The following is a 26,384-nucleotide window of genomic DNA, read 5'->3' as shown; positions in this document are numbered from 1 at the left end:
AAAATACATCCAGTATCTGTATGTTTAAAACTATGAAACACTGATAAAATCAATCAAAGAAGATTCTAAATAACTGGAGAGATGTATGTACATGGGAATCCTGGCGAGCTGCAGTCCCTGAGGTTGCAAAGAGTAGGATATGACTTAGCAACTGAACAACAATGTTCTGAATAACTCAATATTGTTAAAATATTAGTTCTCTCAAAATTGATTAACAGATTCAATGGATTCCAATCAACAATTTTTGTCAAAATTGACAAGCTAATACTAAAATCTGTATGGAAAAGTAACTAGCCAAAACAATTTTGATAAAGAAGAACAAAGCTGAAGGACTCATACCACATGAGTCGTAGACTTACTATATTACTTTACTACTTTTGACAAGTGCATATTGGGATTTCCCTGACAATCATACCTGTCCCCCAATGCAGGAAGCACAGACCAGGTTACTAAAACCCTGCATGGCTCATCGCACAGCCACAAAAAAGGCAAGTGTATACTGCAGAAGAAGACTCTTGAGAGTCCCTTGGCCTGCAAGGAGATCCAACCAGTCCATTCTGAAGGAGATCAACCCTGGGATTTCTCTGGAAGGAATGAAGCCAAAGCTGAAACTCCAGTACTTTGGCCACCTCATGCGAAGAGTTGACTCACTGGAAAAGACTCTGATGCTGGGAGGGATTGGGGGCAGGAGGAGAAGGGGACAACCGAGGATGAGATGGCTGGATGGCATCACTGACTCGATGGACATGAGTCTGAGTGGACTCCGGGAGATGGTGATGAACAGGGAGGCCTGGCATGCTGCAATTCATGGGGTCGCAAAGAGTAGGACACGACTGAGCGACTGAACTGAACTGACTGATACTGCAGAAAATATAGACATATAGATCAATGAAACAGACTAGAGGGTTCAAATATAGTCCCACATATAAAGTGATTTTCAACAGAGGTGCAAAGGCAATTTAATAGATGAAGAATATTCTTTTCAACAAATGATACCAAAATAACTGGATATCTACATGGGAAACATCAATGTCAACCCATACTTTGCATCTTATGCAAAAATTAACTCAAAATGAATTATAGACCTAAATACAAAACATAAAATAAATTTTTTAGAAGGAAACACAGGTTGGGGGGCACTTGCTGACCTTAACTTAGGTAGAGATTTCTCACATGCAAGACCAAAACTACTACATATAAAAGAAAAGTGACAAACTGGATAAAATCAAACTTAAGAAACTGTGCTCTTCAGAAGTCCTTAAAAATGAAAAGATAGACTAGGAAAATATTTGCAAATCACATGATGTATGATAAAGCATTTGTATCCAAAATACATTAGGAACTTTCAAACTCAGTAAGAAAATAAGCAACTCACTTTTCCAAAAAGTCAGTAAAAGATTTGGACAGCTGCTTTGATAAGAATAATATATTCAAGTGGCACACAAGTATATAAAGATTCCCAACATTATTATTATTGGGGAAATGTGAATAAAAATTTCAGTGAGATACTACATTACACAACTCTTAGAATGGCTAAAATCAGGAATTTTTTTTTTAACACTATTAAGTGCTCTCAAGAATAGGACCTAACAATAACTCTCACACATTGCTGGTGTGAATTAAACTTGCAGCCACTCTGGAAACCAGTTGGATAGTTTCCTATAAAGTTAAATGCATACCTACCTGACCCAGCAATCCCACTTCCAAGTGTTAACCCAAGTGAAACGAAAACTTACATCTTCCCACCAAAAACTTTACATCAGTGACTTTATTCATAACCACCAAAAACTGGGAAAAAACTCAAATATACGTCAACTGTGAACTGTTCCATAAGCAAGTATGGTACATCCATCTAACAAAAGACGAATAATAATAATAAAACAATATATGTAACAGTATAGTTGAGTCTCAGATAGATCATGCTAAAAGAAAGAAGCCAGAAGCTAGAAGTTGAATACTACATGATTCTATTTACACAATCTTCTTGTAAAGGAAAAAACCAGAGGGACAGAAAAAAGACCAGGGATTGCCAGAGGCTTGAATTTATAACCAGACACCTAGCTGGTCAGATAACGACTCAGAACCTACTTGGAGAATAGCAACACCTTCAGATGAGCTTTGGGAATGAATAAAGAAATGCCTTTCGGGTGGTATGAAAATCGTTTACTGCTCCCCCTCCCCCATGCGCCCCATAATTCCACGATCCAGAAAGAAGGCCTTAAATTGGGGCGGGGCGGGGGGGTGAGCAAGAAGAGGATATGAACATTGGTCAAAATGAATGGCTCTTCCTCCCACAGTATCTAGGATGGATTGGGAAAGTCTCACCTTCATTTCCCCCACAGTTATCTGTTTTGAAATGGGGCTTTACTCCTCGCGGAGGAAGGTCGGCTCTCCACCCTTGCCTATCCGGTGCGGCCCTCGCAGCGCTTGGGGTCCGCGGTGCGCCGCTCCGGGGCTGGGCGCGGCCGTCCCGAGCGCTCACCGTGAGGGTGGTAGCCCGGGGCTGTGACAACGGACCCGAGCCGGGCGCTGCAGCACGCGGACCCGCGGGGAGGCGTGCGCGGGGCAGGCGACCGCGGACCGGCTGGCGGGTCTGACGCACCGCCGCGCTCGCAGTCTCGCTCAGACTCCAGAGTGCGCGCCGCTGCTGCCCGTGCCTCAGAAGCGTCGCGTTGCGTTGCTGGCCGCGCCGCTGCCGCCGCCCGATGGCGAAGCTGCGGGACTGCCTGCCCCGCCTGATGGTCACGATCCGGTCCCTGCTCTTCTGGTGCCTGGTCTACTTCTACTGTGGGCTCTGCGCCTCCATCTACCTGCTCAAACTTTTGTGGAGCATCTGCAAGGGACCCACGCAGACCTTCCGGCGGGTCGCTCGGGAACACCCCCCCGCGTGCTTGAACGACCCCTCTCTGGGTACCCACTGCTACGTGCGGATCAAGGTGAAGGCGGGCGCGGGCCCGGCGCTATCGCGAGGGAACGTGACGGCCGTGAGAGCAGAGGCAGATCCCTGCATGACGCCCAGCCCAGCGTGCCCTAGTGTTCTCGCGGCTAGTAGGGCGCGCTGCAGGGACGGAGATGCCCGGGGGATGCTAGAGGGGCGAGGTGCCACGGGAGAGGGTCAGGGGGTTGTGTGTGTCGTTATGGTCCTTGCGTGTGTGTGTGAGAGAGAGTCTAATAATCTGGGTCCTGTTATTACTGTCCCCTACTCCTCCACCGCAACAACCTTCTCCAACTGCAAGGGGAAGCGGTCGTCTGTCACCTTTTTGCCCTTTAGAGCTCAGATAAGCTGTAGGGAATTGTTTCTGGTGGCGCCCTACTGTCTCAGGAGACGGTCCTTGCCCAAATTTTAGAGATTGGAACAGTAAATAGAATAAGTCATTGCAAATCAGGAGCTTATTCAGATCAGCAGAATGGAGCATTCACAGATGACCTAAGCAACATCAAACAATAAATAAATGGTGCATGTTTGTGGAGAAGGAAGCAGCGCTATGATGCCAGAGACCAAAGGAATGGCACAAAAAGGAAACGTCAACTATTCATGCAGACTCATTAATTGCCCATGCTTGTCCCAAGCTCTCTTACAGCCCACGATTATTCTATTTCCTGAGGCTCCAGGTGGTGAAGGGAGATGGCTTTTTGTGATGCACCCTACAAGTCTGACTCACTGGCCTTTCAAAAATAGCCTCCATGAAGGGATAGTTTTGTCACCAGGTCTGGGGTTCCTGTTAAGAGCTAGATTGCCCTGCAGCTCAGACCACAGAAGTGCATGTCCTTTTTACCCTGCAGTTGACATGAGAATTAAATGAGTCAATATTTGTAAAAAACAAATAAGCTAAAACCAAAAATCTTATAACAGTGCCTGGTACATAGTAAAATGAAATGAAATATTTATTCACTAAATCCAGTCAAGTTCCTACAGCCTTTCATCTTCCAAGACTCACCACCAATAAAAGAAGTTATTGAACTTCCAGGAAGGCATTCTGCAGTAGAGGGTAGAAGTCAGAGTTGTTATGTTCATCCTACCTGAGGGGGAAAATCAGTTTGAGAATCATTCGGAATTCATCACAATGACTCTCTTCTGACTTTGGCCACTTAAAGAGTTTCCCCAGAGACCTAGAACCAAGGAATAGAAAGAGCATTGTCCTGGGCAGTAGGACAAGATGGAGGTTCTAGCCACAGTCCTGCTCCCAACCATCTTAATGACCTGTAGTAACATCTTTGGACCTCAGTTTCTAACACTGCAAAAATGATAGGGTTGAACAAGATGAGCTTTAAGATTTTTTTCATGTCTGGAAACCCAATTACTTGGGTTATCTGATGTAAAACCCGGTCAGTCTCTGGGTTTTGGTTCTTGTTTTTTTACCTTACTTCCTTCTGAGTTTTTGTGTTTCTTTCTTGCCCCACTTTCCTTTCTTCTATTTGCTTTGTATTTGCTATATTTCTGTCTCATTTCTGTGATTTTTGTTTCCCTTGGGCAATCTTGTCTCCCATATGCAGAGCAAAGGTTTGAGCACTCAGAGCATTTGGCTGTTAGACATACACTGACATGACATGAGGAGCAGGCAGCCAGGGGAACTGTGCATGCAACTCTCAACTGAAAATAATGTGGGAGGGAGAGAACTAAAAATAAGGAAAGGAGGTGTGAATTATATAACTGATGGCACAGCTCTTGACGGGCAAGCTGAGAAAAGTATATGACTAGGAGGTAAATAATGGCAGGAATATAAATGCAGATCAGAATTATTTACTTGCCCTGCAGAATTTGAGTGAGATGAAGTGTGACACATCACTAAGAAAATTATGACTGTTTCAGAAGCTCATAATATAGATAAATTGACGCTGTAAATAGAAGATAATGTCAACAAAAGCGAATCTGTTAATTTACCCCGCTGATAAACAGTGGTTATTTTTTCTTTCTGAAAATTAATAATACTTATTTTATCTCTTGATATTAAAAATAATGCGTGAAATTTTTTAATGGAATGGAAATTGTACTTTTATAGTCAACACAAAGCGTCACTGGAATCTCATGCACTCTATTTCCTACTGCAGGATTCGGGGTTAAGATTTCATTATGTTGCTACTGGAGAAAGAGGCAAACCACTTATGCTGCTGCTTCATGGATTTCCAGAATTCTGGTAAACTTAACAATAACTTTTTCTTTGCACTAAAGATTTGGCTTACCATAGTGTCATTTTCTTGTAGTGATTTTTAATAGACCCCATGCTATGATCAAGTGCTGGCCTAGAGTTATTACTCCTAAGTGTTCCTCCGTCACAAGAATGATATTCCTTCTGTTTTAAAGAAACATGCATATTGTTATCCTAAATGTATTTATTTTTGAGAATTAAAACAAGTATCATATAGTGTTTCAAATTTTTGAAACAGTCAGTTGCAAAACAGTTTTTAACTTTTTATTTTATATTGTAATATAGCCAGTTAACAATGTTGTGATAGCTTCAGGTGGACAGCAAAGGGACTCAACTACACATACACATACATCCATTCTCCCCCAAACTCCTCTCCCATCCAGGCTGCCACATAACATTGAGCAGAGTTCCCTGCACTGTACAGTAGGACTTTGTTAGTTAGCTATTTTAAATATAGCAGTGTGGCTCAATGTTGTGTGGCAGCCTGGATAGGAGGGGAACTTAGGGAAGAATGAATACACGTATATGTATGACAGTCCCTTCATTTTTCACCTGCAACTATCACAATATTGTTAAAGACTAAATTAGTATAGCAGTGTGTACATATTGATCCCAAACTCCCTGACTATCCCTTCTCCCTATTTTTCCCCCTTGGCAATCATAAACCAGTTTTTATAGTACCTACTGATGGACATGAGTTTGAGCAAGCTCCAGGAGATAGTGATGGACAGGGAAGCCTGGCATGCTGCAATCCATGGGGATGCAAAGAGTCGGACATGACTGAGTGACTGAGCTGAACTGTGGACAAAATGCAACACTGGGTGGTAAAGCAGGTTCGAAAGAAACCAAAGAATTAGAATGCCTGTTACCTGGCAGCCTTTGGTAAGGCTTGGGTGAGGGGAAGGCAGGAGGAGAAGAGGGCTCATAGAAACTGAAAAAGGACTCTTTCCTATGTACATAGTAACAGGCTCAGATGAATTCAGGACAAATTAAGGATCAGAATATTTCATCTGGAGAAAAAACCTATAGCCAAAAATACACAGTTGCTAGTTACCTACGGGAAAATAGTCGGTTCCCCTTTGAACCCCACAGAACCAAATAAGTATAGATGAAACAACACATGATGAAACTTTAAAAAAATGAATAGCTTTTAAAAGATGGTAGATATTAAGGTGGTAAAAAGAAAATCAGATTTTTGCTAGCGTAGGGTTATGATCTTGGAATGGAAAAATGGACCAAAAAATTATATTCTCTAAACTGACTTAAATGTAGAATGTGTGGTATGTTTTTAAAGTTCTAGGACAATGCCCTGTCCCCAAATTTCTCCTTTACTTTTGCTCTTAACACCTAGAATTCTACATTACATATTCCTCACTTCCTTTAGAATTTTAAAGGTTTTGTGTGATCTGAATTCCTAATTTAAAATGCATCTAGCTCTGAAAAAATATTTAGTTAATACTTTTAGAGCAAAAGGCCTTTATTATAAATACTTTGAGATTGCTAGTGCACCAGGAAGTGTTAGGCATTGAAGAAGAGAATGGAGGAGGGCAAAACCCCATCTAGCCCATCATTTTTCTAAAGCAAAAAGTCTATGACATGCAAGCATGCTAAGTCACTCCAGTCGTGTCTGACTCTTTGCAACCTCATGGATGGTCGCCCGCCAGGCTCCTCTGTCCATGGGATTCTCTAGGCAGGAATACTGGAGTGGGTTGCCCTGCCCTCCTCCAGGGGATCTTCCCGACCCAGAGATAGAACCTTTGTCTCTTACATCTCCTGCATTGCAGGCAGGTTCTTTACCACTGGCACCACCTGGGAAGACCCTAGGACATGACTGGCTTACAAATAAAATGTTAGTCTAAAGTATTAATCAAATCTGCATAAAGTGATGTGGGCAGTGAATTGGCTCAGCTGCTTAGTTGCTGAGACTTCTGTTTGTGTAAGTCATACCCTAAAGCAAGATCTCTTTGCTGACATTTTGTCTTTCCTTCCAAATTACCACTGTTACTTGTTATGCAATCTAGTCAATTCCATTCATGAGCTCCATTCAGGAAGAAGTCAGTTCAAATCAGAATTTAGGATAACGGTGTTTTGATTAAACCACTTCAATCTCTCTCTCTTAGACTTTCCTTTTTCTGTCCCCAAAAGCCCTTTCTCTTGCACTTTTCCCCTTTTATGTGTGCGTGCTCAGTCTCTCAGTCGTGTTCAACTCTTTGCAACCCTGTGGACTGTAGCCCACCAGGCTCCCCTGTCCATGGAGTTCTCCAGTCAAGAATACTGGAGTTTGTTGTCATTTCCTCCTCCAGGGGATCCTCCTAACCCAGAGATCAAATCCACATCTCTGGGGATTCCTACATGGGCAGGCAGATTCTTTACCCGTGAGCCACCTGGGAGGCCCTCCTTTTATTTTTTTTTAGAGCCAAAAAGCTTTGGCATTTTGAACCAATTTCAATTTATATTGCCCATGTAAATATCCCTTTATTAATCAAGTTTTGCCTAAATGTACATCAGTTTATAATATTATAGATCAAGCAGGTCAGATTATTTGATACAGTGAAAACAAAATAATCATAAACTGGCAATGTATGTAAAAATGCTTTTTAAACAGAAAATCATTATACAAATATAAGGTATTATTTGCATTTATCATCATTAACTAAGAACAGCAGTTGAGAATTGGTGAAATTTAATATATACTATTAGATGTTACACAGAAACAATAAAACTCTGGGTCTTCTTAAAATATAAAGGAAACATCAAACAATATACAGATCTAAATTAGTGCCAAATAAGGCTGTCACAGATGATTTTCTCCCCCTCTATCTGCACCTCAATTTGCATTGCTTTTAAAAATATTTTGAGCTGATGCAAGCAGTTTCTGGCAATAACACCAGCTGTATGGGACACACTCGTCATTACTCAAGTGCTGAGGCAAGTAAGGGCTCTTCATGCATACAGCTGAGCACGGAGCCTGATGACTGTGGCTTTTTCTCCATTGTAAAAGGGAAGAGTATATTCTGCATCTCAAAGAAGCTAGCCTGGTAAAACTAGGAGCCCTCCTTGTGTTAAGAATAGCTAAGAAAGAAGTTGCTTTTTCTGAAGTGTCCTCTGCTTGAGCTTCCCAGGTGACTCAGTGGTAAAGAATCTGCCTGCAATGCAGGAGACTCAGGTTCAATCTCTGGGTGGGGAAGGTCCCCTGGAGAGAGAAATGGCAACCCACTCCAGTATTCTTGCTTGGGAAATTCCATGGACAGAGGAGCCTGGTGGGCTATAGTCCATGCGTTAGCAAAGACTCAGACACGACTGAGCAACTAAACAACAAAGCAACTGGGTGGGGGAGGAGGGGAACAGTGTGGATGAAAATAGCTAGTTTTGTTTATTTATAATATTTTCAAGAGTTACTGATTTTATGTTTCATTTTTGTATCAAGGGGGTTATTTTGTTTAATTCATGTGAATGACAAGCTCATCAGTCTATCACTGGGGTGATTTCTTTTTCAGTTTAGAGTTGTGTAAATCAAATATGCTTTATTTATGAACTCTAGGAAGATTACATTTAAAAATTATTTTGTAATTTATTAAGATAGCAGTTGCAGCCTTTAAATATTCCTAGAAATGTTTAAGATATTGTTTGGCTCCACTCATTGATAATAGAAATAGTTGGATTTATCTGGAAGGCAATTTAAATTATTAATAGCATAATAACATATGCAGGTATTATGTTTACATTAAATGTAAAATGCTATAAAATTGTACACATTATTTTGAGTCAAATTTCTACCTTGACATCTCTACTTAAATGAATTCTAAACAAAGACACAGGTACTTAGGATATTAAAACAATGCACATTTTAGTAGAAATTGAATATAAATTCTCCAAGAGGAATCTGGGAACTTTAGTTCAGAGTTGTCTCAAGGCTTGAACTGGGACAGAGTTTTACTAAACAACTGGTATTTCTAGCACTATCATAATTCAGTGCTTTCGTTTTTCCATTGTTTCACTCAGTCAACAAATCTTTATTGAGCACCTTCACATCTGCCAGGCAATTCAAGGAGCTCACAGTCAAGTGGAAATGCCAGGCACTCACAGATTAGTATAAAGCACATGCCCAGTACACTGAAAAGTGTGCAGACAAATGGAAGAATATGGAAGGGGCCACCCAACCCACCTGTGAAGGAGGGAACCTGGGAAGTCTCCAAGAAGAGAAGATGCCCAGCAAGAGGAGTTCAGTGAGGGGTGAAGGACAGGGGTAGTGGGGAGTAGGGAAATGCTGAGGAGCCATGATGTTTCAGAAAAAGGAAATATGTAAACAAAGTCATAAAAACAAGACCCATGTTTATTCACTGCAAGCAGATAAGTGCTGCAGGGGCAGCATAGCATGGATTCTCAGGCCAGACCACCTGGGTTTGGATCCTGGCTCTGCTATTTGCTAACTCTGTGACTTTCAGCACGTCCACAAACCTTGGTTTCTTCATCTGTAAAATGGGGATAATAATAGTACTTACTTTATACTACTATTTTGAAGATCAACATCACTATATGTGAAGCACTTAGAATTGTGTGCCTGGCCTGTAATAAGACAGATATAGATGTTAGCCCTTTTTTTATTATATAGCAAATGATAGAGGGTATAAGGTAGTCAAGCTGGAAGATTAGGAAGGTCAAATCTTAGAGGTTTTATCTGCCAAAATAAAGTGCTTGGACTTCATGTTGGGAGTAACTGAGAGTCAAGAAAGAGTTTGTGTTTTTATTACGTCACTCTGGTTTTATAGAAGATAGAGCCAAGGGGAATGAAACAGACACAATTAGACCAATCGATGGCTGCTGCATAAATGGATGCCCGGATGAAGGTAATGATATCAGGGATGGATAGGAAAAGTGATTCAGTTCAGTTCAGTTCAGTCCTCAGTTGTGTCCGACTCTTTGCGACCCCATGAATTGCAGCACGCCAGGCCTCCCTGTCTATCACCATCTCCCGGAGTTCACTCAAACTCACGTCCATTGACTCGGTGATGCCATCCAGCCATCTCATCCTCTGTCGTCCCCTTCTCCTCCTGCCCCCAATCCCTCCCAGCATCAGAGTCTTTTCCTGTGAGTCAACTCTTTGCATCAGGTGGCCAAAGTACTGGAGTTTCAGCTTCCAAAGAACACCCAAGTAAATATTAACATTTAAGAGGTTAAATTTACCGAACTTTATTGATTGGGTATGAAGGATTATAAAGAAGAAAGAATTAGGCTTCAGTTACAAAGACATTACAAAAAATCAATTCAAAATATTAAGTAAGGCTATGAGAAAATAGGCGGGAGTGGTTCAGTGGTAGAATTCTCGCTGGCCACATGGGGGGCCCAGGTTCTATTCCTGGCCCATGCAGCCACAGCTCCCCTTTAGGGCTTCCCTGGCGGCTCAGAGAGTAAAGAATCGGCTTGCAATGCAGGAGACTGGGAATACAAACTCCTGGAGATGGTGAGGGACAGGGAAGCCTGGTGTGCCGCAGTCCATGGGGTCACAAAGCATCAGGCAAGACTGGGCAACTGAACAACAACAACAACATGGAAAAATAAAATCACATGTGTTGACAGCTGAGTATCTTTTAAGGAATCAAACTGCTTCTGTTGTTTATTACAACCCAGAGAGATTATCAAGATTAAGAAAGACACTTTTGTTAAAGTTTTCAAATCCATGTTCATTGGCAATGCTTTTGCAGATTTTCACAAATCATAGATATCCTAGTAACAGACCAAAGACTCTGTCTATCCATTCATGAATCCTAATGTGTGTCTGACACCTTTCCTGATAATCTAGCTGTTGATGTAAAGTAGTCGATTTGTTTCTTCCTTCTCATTGTTTTGTGTTATTGTACATTGCAGTCTCCCTTCATTATTGGTTTATAATCTCAGATCACTCTGTTCTCCTTCCTATTATGCTCCAAAAATCTTTCCAGACAATGATCTACCATTTGTCTTTGTCAGATAATTTTATACTGTGTTCCCATGAACAGATGTGCACGTAGATGCTTTCAATGCATATTCTGAGTTCTATAACACAGGCAGTCACTTTGAAAAATCCAAGTCTCTTTTTCTGTTTGTTATCCATAATGTTTTTGCTTCTTAGAGGAAGGAACTCTCTTGGAGCTCTGTGTTTCGATTAATTCTGCAGTTTTATTATCAAGCATACGGGGAACACCTGGTCTAGCAAGCTTCCAGGACCTGGCTATCACTGTGGCCATTCTAATTGATCAGTGCCTGGGCCATTTTGGTTGGTAAATGTTTTTAACCACACACTTGCATGTCGTTTTAGTTTGGGATCTTCTCCTTCGAAGAATTTTGTTTTAGCAAGCAGAGGTTTATCTTTTTCCTTTTCTTTAAATTTCATTTATTTATTTTTGGCTGCGCTGTGTCTTCATTGCTACGCGTAGGCTTTCTTTAGTTGTTGTGAACGGGGGCTGCTCCCTGGTTGTGGTGTTGGGGCCTCTCATTGTGGTAGCTTCTCTTATTGTGGAACACGGGCTTAGTTGCCCCTCAGCATGTGGAATCTCCCCAGACCAAGGATTGAACCTGTGTCTCCAGCACTGACAGGCAGATTCTTTTTTTTAATATAAATTTATTTAATTGGAGGCTAATTACTTTACAATATTGTAGTGGTTTTTTCATACATTGACATGAATCCACCATGGGTGTACATGAGTTCCCCATCCTGAACCCCCCTCCCACCTCCATCCCCATCCCATCCCTCTGGGTCATCCTAGTGCACCAGCCCCAAGGACCCTGTCTCATTTACCACTGGCTCTCCAGGGATGTCTCAGAGATTTATCTTAAGTAGTTGTTCTATTGGAGAAGGCAGTGGCACCCCACTCCAGCACTCTTGCCTGGAGAATCCCAGGGACGGGGGAGCCTGGTGGGCTGTTGTCTATGGGGTCGCACAGAGTCGGACACGACTGAAGCGACTTAGCAGCAGCAGTAGCAGTAGAAGCGACTTAGCAGCAGCAGCAGCAGCAGTTGTTTTATTGGATTCTTCCAATTATCATCTTTTTAAAAATCATCAGACTTTTTCATCCATGAGTAACTGTTTTTATGAATGAAAACACTGAGTCCTATTTGACATGTAGCAAGCTGAGTAAAATGCCCCTTCTAGGAAAATACACTTTCATCTTGCAAGTTTTCTGAAAGAATCAAATGGTACAATATACAGAAGCACTTATAGGCACAGACTAAGTGATAGTGGTAAGCATTATTTAAGCAAAGCTTAGAAAATTGACTTCTTAGGTACATTTCTTAAGGTTTTAGTATCTGGTATTTTGTAGTTTCAGTAAATCCTTGCCCTTTGTTACATTCCCACTGGAGCTGGTAAAAAAAAAAAAAAAAAAAAAAGTCAATTTCAATAATGTGAGTGCTTTCTTTTCAAACAGGTTTTTTCTTTCCTGCCCACACATGGCTACATAACCTTTCTCAAAAATGAGAAGCTACTTACAGTTTTCCACTTAGACAATCTGTAATGGTAACCTTTATATTCGTTACTGTGGTATTTTTAACATATCTTATTTTCTGCAGGTATTCTTGGCGTCACCAACTAAGGGAATTTAAAAGTGAATATAGAGTTGTAGCACTGGATTTGAGAGGCTATGGAGAAACAGATGCTCCTGTTCATCGAGAGAATTATAAATTGGACTGTCTAATTACAGACATAAAGGATATTTTAGACTCATTAGGTAGGTTTTAAACAAATAGTATTAATTATTTTTAATGGACTGACATTCAACAAATTGTGAATTAATAACCTCATTTCTCGGGAGGGTGCTTCCATTTACCTGAGCTGTTATCTGGATCCTGTCATTTGGTGTATATCTATAGAAGGAATTTAAAATAATACATCCAGAATAACTATTCAGTTACCATCCAAAGTGACTCTCAAAATTTGTTTTTAAAAATTGACTTAATGTATACTATTTATTATTTTCAGAACTAATTATTAGAAATTTGATTCTTGCTCTCAGAAAGTTTATTTCTTCAGAACCCACACTTAAATATTCATTTAAACATATTGTTAGATGCAGAAACACTTGCATTATCTTTTATTGATCAGTTAGTGCCACAATAATATTGTGTAACAAACCACCCCAATCTCAGTGACATACAGTCAAAGGCATTCATTCCTGTGCTGGATCTGCAGGTCAACCTTAGGCTGAACTCTTCTGGGTCTTAGCCTCAGGCCACAGGTCCAGCTAGGACTGACTTCTCAGAGTGAATTGGGTTGCAGCCCCAGCTAAAGGAGAGAAGCTACCTGGGGGAAGCTCTTCTCACTGTGGTTGAAGTGGCAAGAGGATGAGCCCCATAGCAAAACACATTTCAAGTTTCTGGTCACTGCTCATTGGTCAAAGCAAGTCACATGACTGAGCCCCCAGATCAAGTTATACAGCCACCAAGAAACCAAAGGAAATCACACTGCCAAGTCTAATATGAAATGGATAGTAAAAAAACTTCCCTGGTGGTCCAGTGGATAAGACTCCATGCTTCCACTGTGGGAAGCATGGGTTCTATCCCTGCTGGGGGAACTAAGATCCTGAATGCCTCAGGCCGAAAAGGGGGGGGGGTTGGTGGTAAAGTATACTACCTCTATGCATTGGGAAGAGGGGAAGAAGGAGTAAATATTTTTTAGCAATAATCTAATCCACTACATCCCTTTTGACTAAAACCCAGTGTGTTTATAGAGCCAGTATAGTGGGAAACTCATGAAATCAAAGACCCATTTCTACAAGAGTCTAATGAGAGCATAGATCAGGTCAGTATTTTCAGAGGAAAAAAAATGGATGCAGTCAGGGGGTGTCAATGCAGCATTGTAATTTAGTGTGATTACAGTAAAATCAGAGACACTGATTTCCAACAGCCATATATCATATTTTGTGGTAATTCAGTCAGACTTGGCCTAATTTTGTCATCATGCAATTTTCTAGTCAAGTCAATATGTAATCTTGCTTATGACCTAGGTATGTGTAGTCTTTACCATGGTTTTCCAAACTCAGGTTTATGTAACCAGAGCTGAACTATTTCAGATTTTTTCTTTAAGTATAAATTCCCAAGAGAAGTTCTGAATCTTTAGGTCTATAATGGACCTGGGCATCTAAATTTTTGAAAAAAAAAAACTACACTAGTAGATTCAGACATACAGGTTTTGGAAACACCAAACTCAATATCTGCAGAAAGTACATAATTATGGTAGGAGAGTAGAAAGGTTAGCTTTAGAAACATATCTAGTACATATGCGGTAATGATGCACCCACCTGTTTCTTTTCAGTGATGTCAACATTCATTTCTCAACTACAGGGTATAGCAAATGTGTTCTTATTGGCCATGACTGGGGAGGCATGATTGCTTGGCTGATTGCCATCTGTTATCCAGAAATGGTGATGAAGCTTATTGTTATTAACTTCCCTCATCCAAATGTATTTACAGGTGAGTTTAAATTTCCATTAAGACATCTTTGATAGTATGACAACTCACTGTTGTCACTGACACTTTGGATTAAAAACAGTAAAAGTCAATTAATGTAATATTTTTTAAATTAAGTGACTAAACTATGATATTAGCACACAATAATATCAGTTATCTTGGCTTTAAATGTTCCTGAAGAGTCAAAGGAAGTATAGCTTTATATTTACTTGCATAATCTTATTTTTTTAGAAGACATTTTATTGCTAACTTGGGGAGAGTTAAAGGAAAAATGCAGTAACATTACTTTGACAGTAAAGAATCTTGACAGCCTAGAAATAAATTTTCCTCTTGCTTGACTGCTTTGAATATCAAGAATGGCAGCATTCTTTAAAGCAGCAGTTCTCAAATTTTTGGTCTCCTTTATACTTTTAAAAATTATTGAAGACCCCACTGAGCATTTATTTATATGAGTTATACCCATATGCATTGACTGTATTAGAAGTTAAAAACGAGAAATTTCTGTTTATGTATTCATTCATTAAAAAATAATTAATCCAGTACATATTAACATGTATAACATTTTACTGAAAACTAACTACATCTTCCAAAACAAAATTTTAGAGAGAAGAGTGTCATTATTTTACATTTTTGCAAACCTCTTTAATTTTTGGCTTAATAGAAGACAGCTGGATTCTCAGATCTGCTTCTACATTCAATCTGTTGCAAATGTTTGAATTGAAGTATATGAAGAAATCTGGCCTCACACAGATTTGTAATTGGAAAAGGGAGGAGTATTTTAATAACCTTTTCAAATAAGTGTGGATATTCTCCTTTAATACTACACCAAACTCAAAAATTGGTGATTTCTGAAAGGTTAGTAACAATGTGCAATCTGATGTCATATTAATGAACTTTTCATATTCTGTCACATTAAAATCCATTGGTCTCTCTAGCCCTTTGAATGGATTTTTTTAACCTATGCATGATTTTGCAGTCATCATGCATTGAAAGATATTGGTTCATTGAGTTATTCAGGTCTTCCATAAATTGACACATTTCATTATATGATATCAAAGAATCACTTTCATTAATATCACCCCAGTTTCATCAAAAAAGTCTTTATAGAAAAGCTGTCAAGCTCACAGTAGCAGACACAAGCTTCCAAAATTCTGATTTTCATTTGAAAGCTTGAAGTTGGTAATTGACAACAAACACTGATTGTTTTCCCCCAAGTGACAGGCTTGCTTTGTTCATTTTCAGGAGACTATCTGCTCAATACCCAAGTCTGACTGATGATAGTTTGTTAGTCATTCTCTTAAGTAAAAGCGATATTTTATTAAAAAGGCAGCTAATTCAACTTAACAGCTGAAGAATTGCTTTTCCTCTAGATAATCGTTGATTTTGGTATTCAACAGAACTGCCTTATATATATTTTCTAACTGCATCACAAGACACATACAAAAGGTAGAAATTTAATACAATTAATAATTTTGGCTATTTCATCAAACACATTCATAAGTGAAACTGCCACTTCATTTTATGTCTTTATTTATTTACAGCAAGTGTGTGGTGTGAGGAGTACGATGGATTATAAACAGTGTGGTATTGTTCAGTGCCACAGCTTTGATGTGTGCTCAGGCAACAATGGCTTTATCTACTGTTGCCTTTGCACCATATGTGCAAATGTCAAAGAAATGAGAAAAACTAATAGTATTGTATTGAAATAGTTTGACCACCTGGATCTTTTGAAAGGGTCTTGAGGATCCCCATGGGTCCACATGGGATATGTTTCAGAACCTCTGCTATAGAAAGAACTCTTAAAAGAATGATTTAAAACAAAGAAGCAAACAAAAACAAAACAACAAGCACCTGTGGAAATGGCTAGGCACATTTTTATTTGGTTTTGACATGTTATGATTTTGTCCTCTTGAACCATTCTTGTCAAATTTTCTGAGGTTCAGTACTGTCACAATCCACAGTAGTCCCCCAAGGAAAAAAACTCAGACCAACATATTTTTATTTCTTCTTCAAAATTAGAGGTGAAGGAGAAATTGAACATGACTACATAAATATTGTATGAATATGTATAAAAGTTAAATTTTAGATACATATCCAATTATCCTCTCTTGGTTAAGGTAAATAGTGTGACTGCTTAGGAGTCAAATATCAATCTGAGGTTCTTCATATTTCTCTCAGTTGCGTTAGGCAATAGAAGTTGCGCTACATGCTTGTTCAGTTGTCAGGACCCTCGGGTAAATGTTATTTTGGTGGTACTGCTATACGGGAGCTTCCCAGGTGGCACTAATGGTAAAGAACCACCTGCTAATGCAGCAAACGTGAGAGATGTGGGTTCGATCCCTGGGTCGGGAAGATCCTCTGAAGGAGGGATGGCAGCCAACTCCAGTATTCTTGGAGAATCCCATGGACAGAGGAGCCTGGCAGGCTACAGTCTTTTGGGTCGCAGAGTCAGACAGGATTGAAGCAACCCACGCACTGCTATTGTCCATACTGTAATTGATCATTTCGGTAACAAAATACTTGAATATTTCTGGAACTATTAATAATGGGTTCAACCCTGGTCGGGTCAATATGAGGTCTTCAAGTAATATGAATACATTTTCCCCTTAATATTGATATCTCTTAATGCAGGGCTAAGTAAATCTTACTCAATGACAACTTTACAAAAAGTATGAGCATAACAGTGCTCTACTTATCTGAGAAATATAATTTTTAAAACTCCAACCATTTTGAGTACAGTTACAATATTAGAAATAAGGGGAAAAATCACCTCTATAGTGAGGAAAATTTAGTACCCAATACACAACGATGCACATTTAATGTGTGTGTGTGTGTGTGTGTGTTATTCACTCAGTCGTGTCCAACTCTTTGCGACTCCATGGACTGTATCCTACCAGGTTCTTCTGTCCGTGGAATTCTCCAGGCAAGAACACTGGAGTGGATTGCCATTTCCTTCTCCAACATTTAATATGTATGATCACATTATTCCCTAGTTTTAAAACTTCAGTGTCTTCCCAAAGCACTTAAAATCATTATCATTCTGGCCTTACCTAACTGGGCTTCTGCTTTTCTTTCTGACTCATCTCATACCATCTCCTCTCCTCATTCACTACACACCAGCCACCCTGGCCTTCTTTCTGCTTCTTTAATGTGCCAAGCACAGGACCTACTTTCTGTTCCTTCACATCCTTCCTACATCCCCAGAGAAGCGTATTTCACCACCTTTACTAAATAATAGTTCCTCTTCCACACCACCAAACCATTGCTTTCAATCAGATTACCATGTTTAATTTTCTTTATGGTATTTCTGCTAACTAAAATGATCTTTTAAGTATTCATTACTTATTTATTATGTAAGTTCCTGGTAAATGGGAACCTCTTTTCTCTTGTTCACACTAAATCCCCTCACACATAGTAGATATTCAAAAATTCATTAAATGAAGGCATTTTCTAGATACATGAATGAATTTAAAGGAAATGCTTTAGTTTCTGTTGAGGCCAAATGAATAAGATATTTAAATCAGCCTGCCAGGAAAATCTTTTAAACAATAGACAATTATTTCCCCCATGTATCCTTAGGAAAAGTATTAAGTCACTGATAATAACTTTGGAGAAAAGGCAGTGTTGTTTGAGTTTTCTTATTCCTTTTGAGTCTATACTTCATGAAGTGGAACTTTCTTTTTATTCAAAGTGCTATAAATATTTAAAATACCCAAAATATCCAAAATAAAATATAAGAACATAGAAATTGTTCCCAAGAGAAATATATGGAAGCCTTATTTGTGAATACTTTTATGGGATCATCTCAAAGGTGAAATTGTCTTAAAAAGAAGTTACTTCAGTAGTAATTCATATCACTTGGATAAGGTCTAACATGGCATTTTAATTTCAGAATATATTTTACGACACCCGGCCCAGCTGTTCAAATCCAGCTATTATTACTTCTTCCAGATACCATGGTTCCCAGAGTTTATGTTCTCCATAAATGATTTCAAAGTAAGTCAAATATGGTGATGGATATTAACCAGACTTATTGTCTATGATCTTATTGTTTATTATTTTGAAGTATATACAAATATTGAATCATTATGTTGTACACTTGAAACTAACATAATATGATACGTTAATTATACCTCAATTAAAGTAAGAAAAGACTGGTGCCCAAGAGGATAACAAATTAGGAAGTTAAGAATAAAACAAAGATAGACTAAAGCACTGAAAACAAACCAAAAACCCAAAAAAACCGGTCCTCCTTATGTTGTTCTGATTTTAAATAATCATTTATTGTATATCTGTTATATGTTATGCACTCTTAGGCATCTCCTCCGATGCAAAAAAAAGAAATAAGTCAAACAAATGTATTGTATTAATGTAATATAATGTAAAATATATTATTATTAATGAAAAACATTTTAAATTAAAATCCATCTTTAAGAAGAAAAACAGACAAATGCTAAAACTTGATAAATGTTTCTAAGGTTTCATTTATAGGCATACACATTTATTTTTACAGTCTGTTTATATGGTTGAACGCCTGGCTGTTAATTCAAATTTTTGTGAGAGCCTGTACCCCTAAAGGCACATCTCTTTCTAGAGAACATTCCATGCAGAGATAAATGATATGAGTGCCAGATGAGAGAGGGTGACAGTAGTGGAAGCGGAAGCCCTTGGGGGTAATGAAACCCCAAGACAAAGTCAAACCTGCAGGTGTTGGTGCACCATGTCCAGTGACACCAAGAGTCAGGTGTAGTGTCTGTTTCTTCAGCTAATTGGGTGCTTATTTGTCCAACATGGTGTTAAGTATTTAGGGAGGTTAAAAAAGACATAGTATGTTTTAACTGGAAATGATTCTGCATATACCTCTGACGATAAGGACTTTAAAAGAAAACATAACTCTATGCCATTTTCAAACCTAAGAAAATGAACAACTTCTTAATATCATTTCAGTTCAGTTCAGTTCAGTCACTCAGTCATGTCCGACTCTTTGCGACCCCATGAATCACAGCACGCCAGGCCTCCCTGTCCATCACCAATTCCCGGAGTTCACTCAGACTCACGTCCATCGAGTCAGTGATGCCATCCAGCCATCTCATCCTCTTTTGTCCCCTTCTCCTCCTGCCCCCAATCCCTCCCAGCATCAGAGTCTTTTCCAATGAGTCAATGCTTCGCATGAGGTGGCCAAAATACTGGAGTTTAAGCTTTAGCATCATTCCTTCCAAAGAAATCCCAGGGCTGATCTCCTTCAGAATGGACTGGTTGGATCTCCTTGCAATCCAAGGAACTCTCAAGAGTCTTCTCCAACACCACAGTTCAAAAGCATCAATTCTTCGGTGCTCAGCCTTCTTCACAGTCCAACTCTCACATCCATACATAACCACAGGAAAAACCATAGCCTTGACTAGATGGACCTGAGTCGGCAAAGTAATGTCTCTGCTTTTGAATATTAGTATATATAGGTATATCTAGGTTGGTCATAACTTTTCTTCCAAGGAGTAAGCATCTTTTAATTTCATGGCTGCAATCACCATCTGCAGTGATTTTGGAGCCCCAAAAAATAAAGTCTGGCACTGTTTCCACTGTTTCCCCATCTATTTCCCATGAAGTGATGGGACCAGATGCCTTGATCTTCGTTTTCTGAATGTTGAGCTTTAAGCCAACTTTTTCACTCTCCACTTTCACTTTCATCAAGAGGCTCTTTAGTTCCTCTTCACTTTCTGCCATAAGGGTGGTGTCATCTGCATATTTGAGGTTATTGGTATTTCTCCCGGCAATCTTGATTCCAGCTTGTCTTTCTTCCAGTCCAGCGTTTCTCATGATGTACTCTGCATATAAGTTAAATAAGCAGGGTGACAATATACAGCCTTGACGTATTCCTTTTCCTATTTGGAACCAGTCTATTGTTCCATGTCCAGTTCTAACTGCTGCTTCCTGACCTGCATATAGGTTTCTCAAGAGGCAGGTCAGGTCGTCTGGTATTCCCATCTCTTTCAGAATTTTCCACAGTTTATTGTGATCCACACAGTCAAAGGCTTTGGCATAGTCAATAAAGCAGAAATAGATGTTTTTCTGGAATTCTCTTGCTTTTTTGATGATCCAGCGGATGTTGGCAATTTGATCTCTGGTTCCTCTGCCTTTTCTAAAACCAGCTTGAACATCAGGAAGTTCATAGTTCACGTATTGCTGAAGCCTGGCTTGGAGAATTTTGAGTATTACTTTACTAGCATGTGAGATGAGTGCAATTGTGCGGTAGTTTGAGCATTCTTTTGCATTGCCTTTCTTTGGGACTGGAATGAAAACTGACCTTTTGCAGTCCTGTGGCCACTGCTGAGTTTTCCAAATGTGCTGGCATATTGAGTGCAGCACTTTCACAGCATCATCTTTCAGGATTTGAAACAGCTCCACTGGAATTCCATCACCTCCACTAGCTTTATTCATAGTGATGCTTTCCAAGGCCCACTTGACTTCACATTCCAGGGTGTCTGGCTCCAGATTAGTGATCACACCATTGTGATTATCTGGGATGTGAAGATCTTTTTTGTACAGTTCTTCTGTATATTCTTGCTACTTCTTCTTAATATCTTCTGCTTCTGTTAGGTCCATACCATTTCTGTCCTTTATCGAGCCCATCTTTGCATGGAATGTTCCCTTGGTATCTCTAATTTTCTTGAAGAGATCTCTAGTCTTTCCCATGCTGTTGTTTTCCTCTATTTCTTTGCATTGATCACTGAAGAAGGCTTTCTTATCTCTTCTTGCTATTCTCTGGAACTCTGCATTCTTAATAATTTAATGTCCTTCAAATTCTCTTAACTGTCTCAACTGTCTTTATACACTTTATTTGAATCAGGAATCAAATAAGGACTAAACATTGTATTTGGTTGTTAAGGCTTTTAAAATCATTTAACAGTTCTTTTCTTCTTACCACCACTTTTCTTTGTAATGAAGAAATTTGTTATTCATATGTCCTGAGGAATGGTTCATATTCTGGATTTGACTGACTCCTTCATCGTGGTATTATTTAACTAGTTCTACCAACCCTTGTCTTTCCTACTTCATAGGTGCTACTGCTCTAGAGGCTTGATGGTTTCATTTGACAAGAATTATTTTATAGGTAGTACTGTATATTTCCTAATGCATTATGTCAAAAAAGCACAAAATGTCTAGTTGTCCCAGTTTTAGTAATGCTAATACTAACCAGTGGGCTTACAAATTGTTGGGCTATCCAAATTGCCTAACAACATTTCACCAAATAATTCTAGCAGACCTTGATCATCACTGCCTAGGTTCATTTAGAAAATAGTGATTTTCTAGTTCTTTTAGTCTTTCTGCTTTTATTAACTGGAATTCTTCTATAAAGAAGAGTTTTCCACATTCGTATTTGGTTATTCTGAAATATAGTTCCCACAAGAATGGCAGGATAAATGCTTCATAATTTCCCTTTATAAATAATGCCCAGAGTAAAGAGTTGGTGCCCTTGAAGCCCCCAATGATGACCAATGCAGGTTTTTTTCATATTATTATGAGTTCATGATTTTTGAAAATCTGTTTGCTATGGATGGGCATCACCGACTCGATGGACATGAGTTTGAGCAAGCTCCCAGAGTTGGTGATGGACAGGGAAGCCTGCCGTGCTGCAATCCCTGGGGTCACAAAAAGTCAGACATGACTGAGTGACTGAACTAAACTGAATTGATATATCAACTGATCACAGTCTTTATTTTCTTTGATATCCAGATTGTTACAAGTCTGTGTCCCCATGACACAAGAGCCCTTTAGTCAGTAGTAGCTTGCTTCCTTAACGTCCTAAGTTCATTATTTATGTTCTGTTCCAGATCTGGAATCAGTCATTTACTGAAGGAGCTCTAGCTCCTATTAGCAGGATATCGTATTTAGAGACCATGATTTAGGTGATCATTGTTACTGAGTTTTCATTGCTTCTGGATCTTTCCATTGGATGTGATTTGGACATACATATTTTTTAGACAGAAAAAAAATTATGAGTTCTTATCCACAATTTCCAAAGCAAATTTAAGACTATAGAATTTTTACATAACTTCTGTGATGTTATATGAAACATACATATGGTTTTAAGTTAAAAGTCTAATAAAACAATGTACATTCAGAGGAGTCTTACTTATCTCTCTTTCTCTATCTCCATCCTATTTCTTCTTTCTCCCATAGAAAACCATTTTGGCTAGTTTTGTTTCATCTTTTTATTTTTTCTATCAAAAACATAAGCAAACGTGCATATATTTGTTTTCTCCTTTTTTCACAAAAGATAACATACTATTAATATAAACACTATTTTCCACCCTTGCTTTGTTTTGCCACTTAACGATATATCCTGCAAATTACTCCATCATCATCATACAGATTGTCTCCATCTTTTCTTAGAGTCCTAAAAACTCTAATATGCCATTGTGTGGCTATGCCATAGCTTATTCAACCACCACTACCCCACCCACTGATAAACATTTGTTTCCATTCTTTTTCTGTCACAAATAATGTTCCAACGAATCACCTCCTGCACATGTCATTTAATATTTTTGCAAGCATGTTTTGGTGTTGAGGGTCTAATTTTAAACAAGAATCCCAAATAGCCAGTGGAAATCTACTGTATCACTCAGGGAGCTCAAACCAGTGCTCTGTGACAACCTAGAGGGGTGGGATGAGGTGGGAAGTGGGAGGGAGGTTCAAGAGGGAGTGGACATATGTATACCTATGGCTGATTCATGTTTTTATATGGCAGAAACCAACACAATATTGTAAAGCAATTATCCTCCAATTAAAAATAAACTTTTTACAAAAGAATCCCAATAATTCTGATTTAGCTAGTTAAGAGACACATTTTGAGAAATGCCAGTATAGAGATTTCAGATTGTAGGGGGGACCCATTTGTGAGTCATGATATAAGTTTTGCAATTCAGTAAAGTGACTTGCAATTTGAATTCTTAAATATAAAGTAGAACAGAACTGAAGATATCACTACATGCTGTAATAAGTATAAGAATTATTTCTTTAAACTTTTGTTTTAGAAATATATATGTAGATCTATGAACTGGATCACGATATAAAATGTGTTTGTTACTCTAGGTTGTGGTCAAAAAGAAGTTCAAAAAAGAAGTTCAAACAGGAGGTGGTGATGGATTGGTTGTCAGTAAACAGAGAAACAGTTGTTAGCTGGAACATTAGGGTAGGCTTTAGGATAGAGATAGTACTTAGCTCAGCAGAATGTGAATAGACACCAAGAAGACAGGATACTTTTCATAAAGGTGAAGTGTGGGGAAAAAAAGGTGAAGTGTGCATGGGGGACTAAAGGGAAGAATATCAAAAATAAAGCCAGGTCGGCAGAAATGTATAAAATGTGCTTGTAAACAATGAGGTCTCCAACCTGGCTACAGCAGAAGTTGGGAGCAATCACTGCACACTGACCATCATTCTCTTTCAAAAGCCAAATATTTAGTTACTGTCAAGTAGCTGAAAAGTCTCAATTATTCTTTTCTCACTTACCAGGCTTTGAAACATCTGTTTACTAGTCACAGCACTGGCATTGGAAGAAAAGGATGTCGACTAACAACAGAAGATCTTGAAGCTTACATTTATGTTTTTTCTCAGCCTGGAGCATTAAGTGGTCCAATTAACCATTACCGAAATATCTTCAGGTCAGTATAATTTGTTCTTTTTAGTTAAACAAAATATTCATTCCATACAGAGCCAATATTTGATTTTTAAGATTAAGTTCACCATTTATCCAGATACTCAAATTATTTTGGTTTTTATAAGTTGCATAATCTTTTTTTATAGAAAATTAAACATATGGAAAAATAAAGAGAATAATACAGTAGCTATCCCATGTAGGTGTAACTTGTTTTATCCATAACTCTATCCACTTCTGTCCCTTTGGATTTTGAATAGATGTATATTTTTAGTTATATTTTTAAATAATCATTTTAAAAATATCTGTTAAGCACTTTCTATATTCTGGACTATGCCAGCACTCAGAATACTATAATGAGCAAAATGAGACAAGGTCCTTGATCTCACAAAACTTGTAGCTGAGTAGAGAAAACAGCATCAAGCAAACAACTGCAGTAATGAATGTATGGTTATAAACTAACATAAAGACTTTGAAAGAAAGGGATGAGAATGGAAGAAATAACATTTGAATGAGGAAATTAAGGATAAGTTTGGTACTGACTGGATAAAGTTTGGGGTAGGGAGACTGGCATTCCAGAGAAAGGAAACAGCCTCTTCCAAGGCTTTGCAGGAAGATGGAAGGCCATGATTTTAAGTAACAAAGTGGCATAGCCAGAAAGTGAGGATGCAAAGAAGGGAAGGGAATGAGAATGAGTCGGAAAGGTAGGCAGTGGCTGGCTAAGCAGAGCCTGGGAGACCATATTAAGAGCTGTGAACGTGAAGCCAGTGAACGAGAGTTTCAAGCAGAAAAATGATCCAATTTGTATTTGGATATATTCACTCAATATGGAGAATGTGTGGAAAGAATGAATGTGGTGAAACTTCAGAAATCCAGGCTAAAGAAGATGGCAGCTTGAACTATTCCAAAAGCAATAGAGATGGGGAGAGTGGGTAGATTTAAGAGATATTTAATAGAAAAGTTGACACAGTTGGTAATGGGTTGGATGGGGAACTGAGAAGAATAGAGATGTCAAAGATAACTCCTGAATCCCTGTCATGAACAACTCTACAGATACTCAGGCCAATCACTGAGACAGAAAGTACTAGAAGAGAACTCATTTTGAGGTCATAAATTTTATTGACCTTAGACTAGTTGGGTTTGAAATGGTGCCTTAGATTATTCAAATAGTCAGTAGGCTACGAGGGTCTGGAATTCAGAGGAGAGAATCTGGGGTGAGGATATGTGATATCTTGGAGTCACTAACAGATAAATGAGGCTTTTGTTTCAGAAGATATTGTCTAGAGAGAAAATATAGTGTGAAAGATGAGACATGGAAATTTGTTTGAGTTTGGACTCTATATAGGAGAAAAAAGATTCTCTTTGAGTATTAGCAGCCACAGATTGCCTTAAAAATGTTTAGGGGTTTCAATTTATGCTACTACCATAATACTAGAAGTCTTAGGGGGAAAATTCTATTTTAACATCATCATAGGCTGGTAACACTCCCTAGGAAACCTAGCAGAAACAAAGACAGAATCTCTCTGGAAGATACACCTCAATTCAGGCTCACAATATCCCCACAGATAAGGTCCACTGAAGATGAGCTGATAATCCAAATTACAAAAAATACCAGCCCACCAATAGTGAGTCAGAACACAATTGCAGCAGAACTCCTAAAAATTTCAAATAATAGAAGTAATAAAGACTGTAAAGTAAGTTTAAATTATTAAATATATGAAAGAATAAAAATATGAGTAAAGAATAAGAAAAATATCATGACAGGGTGGAAAGGGCTGGAAAAGAACCAAAAGAACTTCTAGAAATGAAAAGTATGTTATTGAAGTCTTAAAGTCCATAGGTAAGTTAAAGAGCAGGTCAGACAAGCTAAAGAGGATTATGAATTGGAAGGCAGATCTAGAAAGAATTACCTAGAATATGACTTAGAGAGATAAAGAAATGAAAATACAAAAAACAGGTTATATTTGACATGTACAATAGAATTAGAAATCATATAGATAGATAAATGATAGCTAGATAAAGTTGGAAATCACTCACATATAATATATATGTAATAATTTGTTTTCTAATAAAATAAAATAATAGAAATAGAATGTATTATTTCCAAGCCAGTAGAAAGGGACTAGAAAACTATCAATTCAAAA

At 38.6% G+C, this 26,384-nt stretch overlaps 1 protein-coding gene across 1 annotated transcript in view; it reads left to right on the top strand.

The window, feature by feature from the left end:
- The first annotated feature begins 2,705 nt into the window (after positions 1-2,705).
- EPHX4 (epoxide hydrolase 4) overlaps positions 2,706-26,384 on the top strand; it is a 35,147-nt gene continuing 11,468 nt past the window's right edge. Inside the window, exons 1-6 of the mRNA XM_052637978.1 lie at positions 2,706-2,936; positions 5,050-5,135; positions 12,693-12,850; positions 14,463-14,591; positions 18,481-18,584; positions 24,099-24,247. Coding sequence (XP_052493938.1) covers positions 2,706-2,936; positions 5,050-5,135; positions 12,693-12,850; positions 14,463-14,591; positions 18,481-18,584; positions 24,099-24,247 — 857 coding nt within the window. The remainder of the gene's footprint in view (positions 2,937-5,049; positions 5,136-12,692; positions 12,851-14,462; positions 14,592-18,480; positions 18,585-24,098; positions 24,248-26,384) is intronic.

The sequence above is a fragment of the Budorcas taxicolor genome, chromosome 3, assembly GCF_023091745.1.
Source record: "Budorcas taxicolor isolate Tak-1 chromosome 3, Takin1.1, whole genome shotgun sequence".
Classification (NCBI taxonomy): domain Eukaryota; kingdom Metazoa; phylum Chordata; class Mammalia; order Artiodactyla; family Bovidae; genus Budorcas; species Budorcas taxicolor.
Note: the sequence above shows the minus strand (reverse complement) of the source record. Positions and strands in the feature narration are given on the sequence as shown.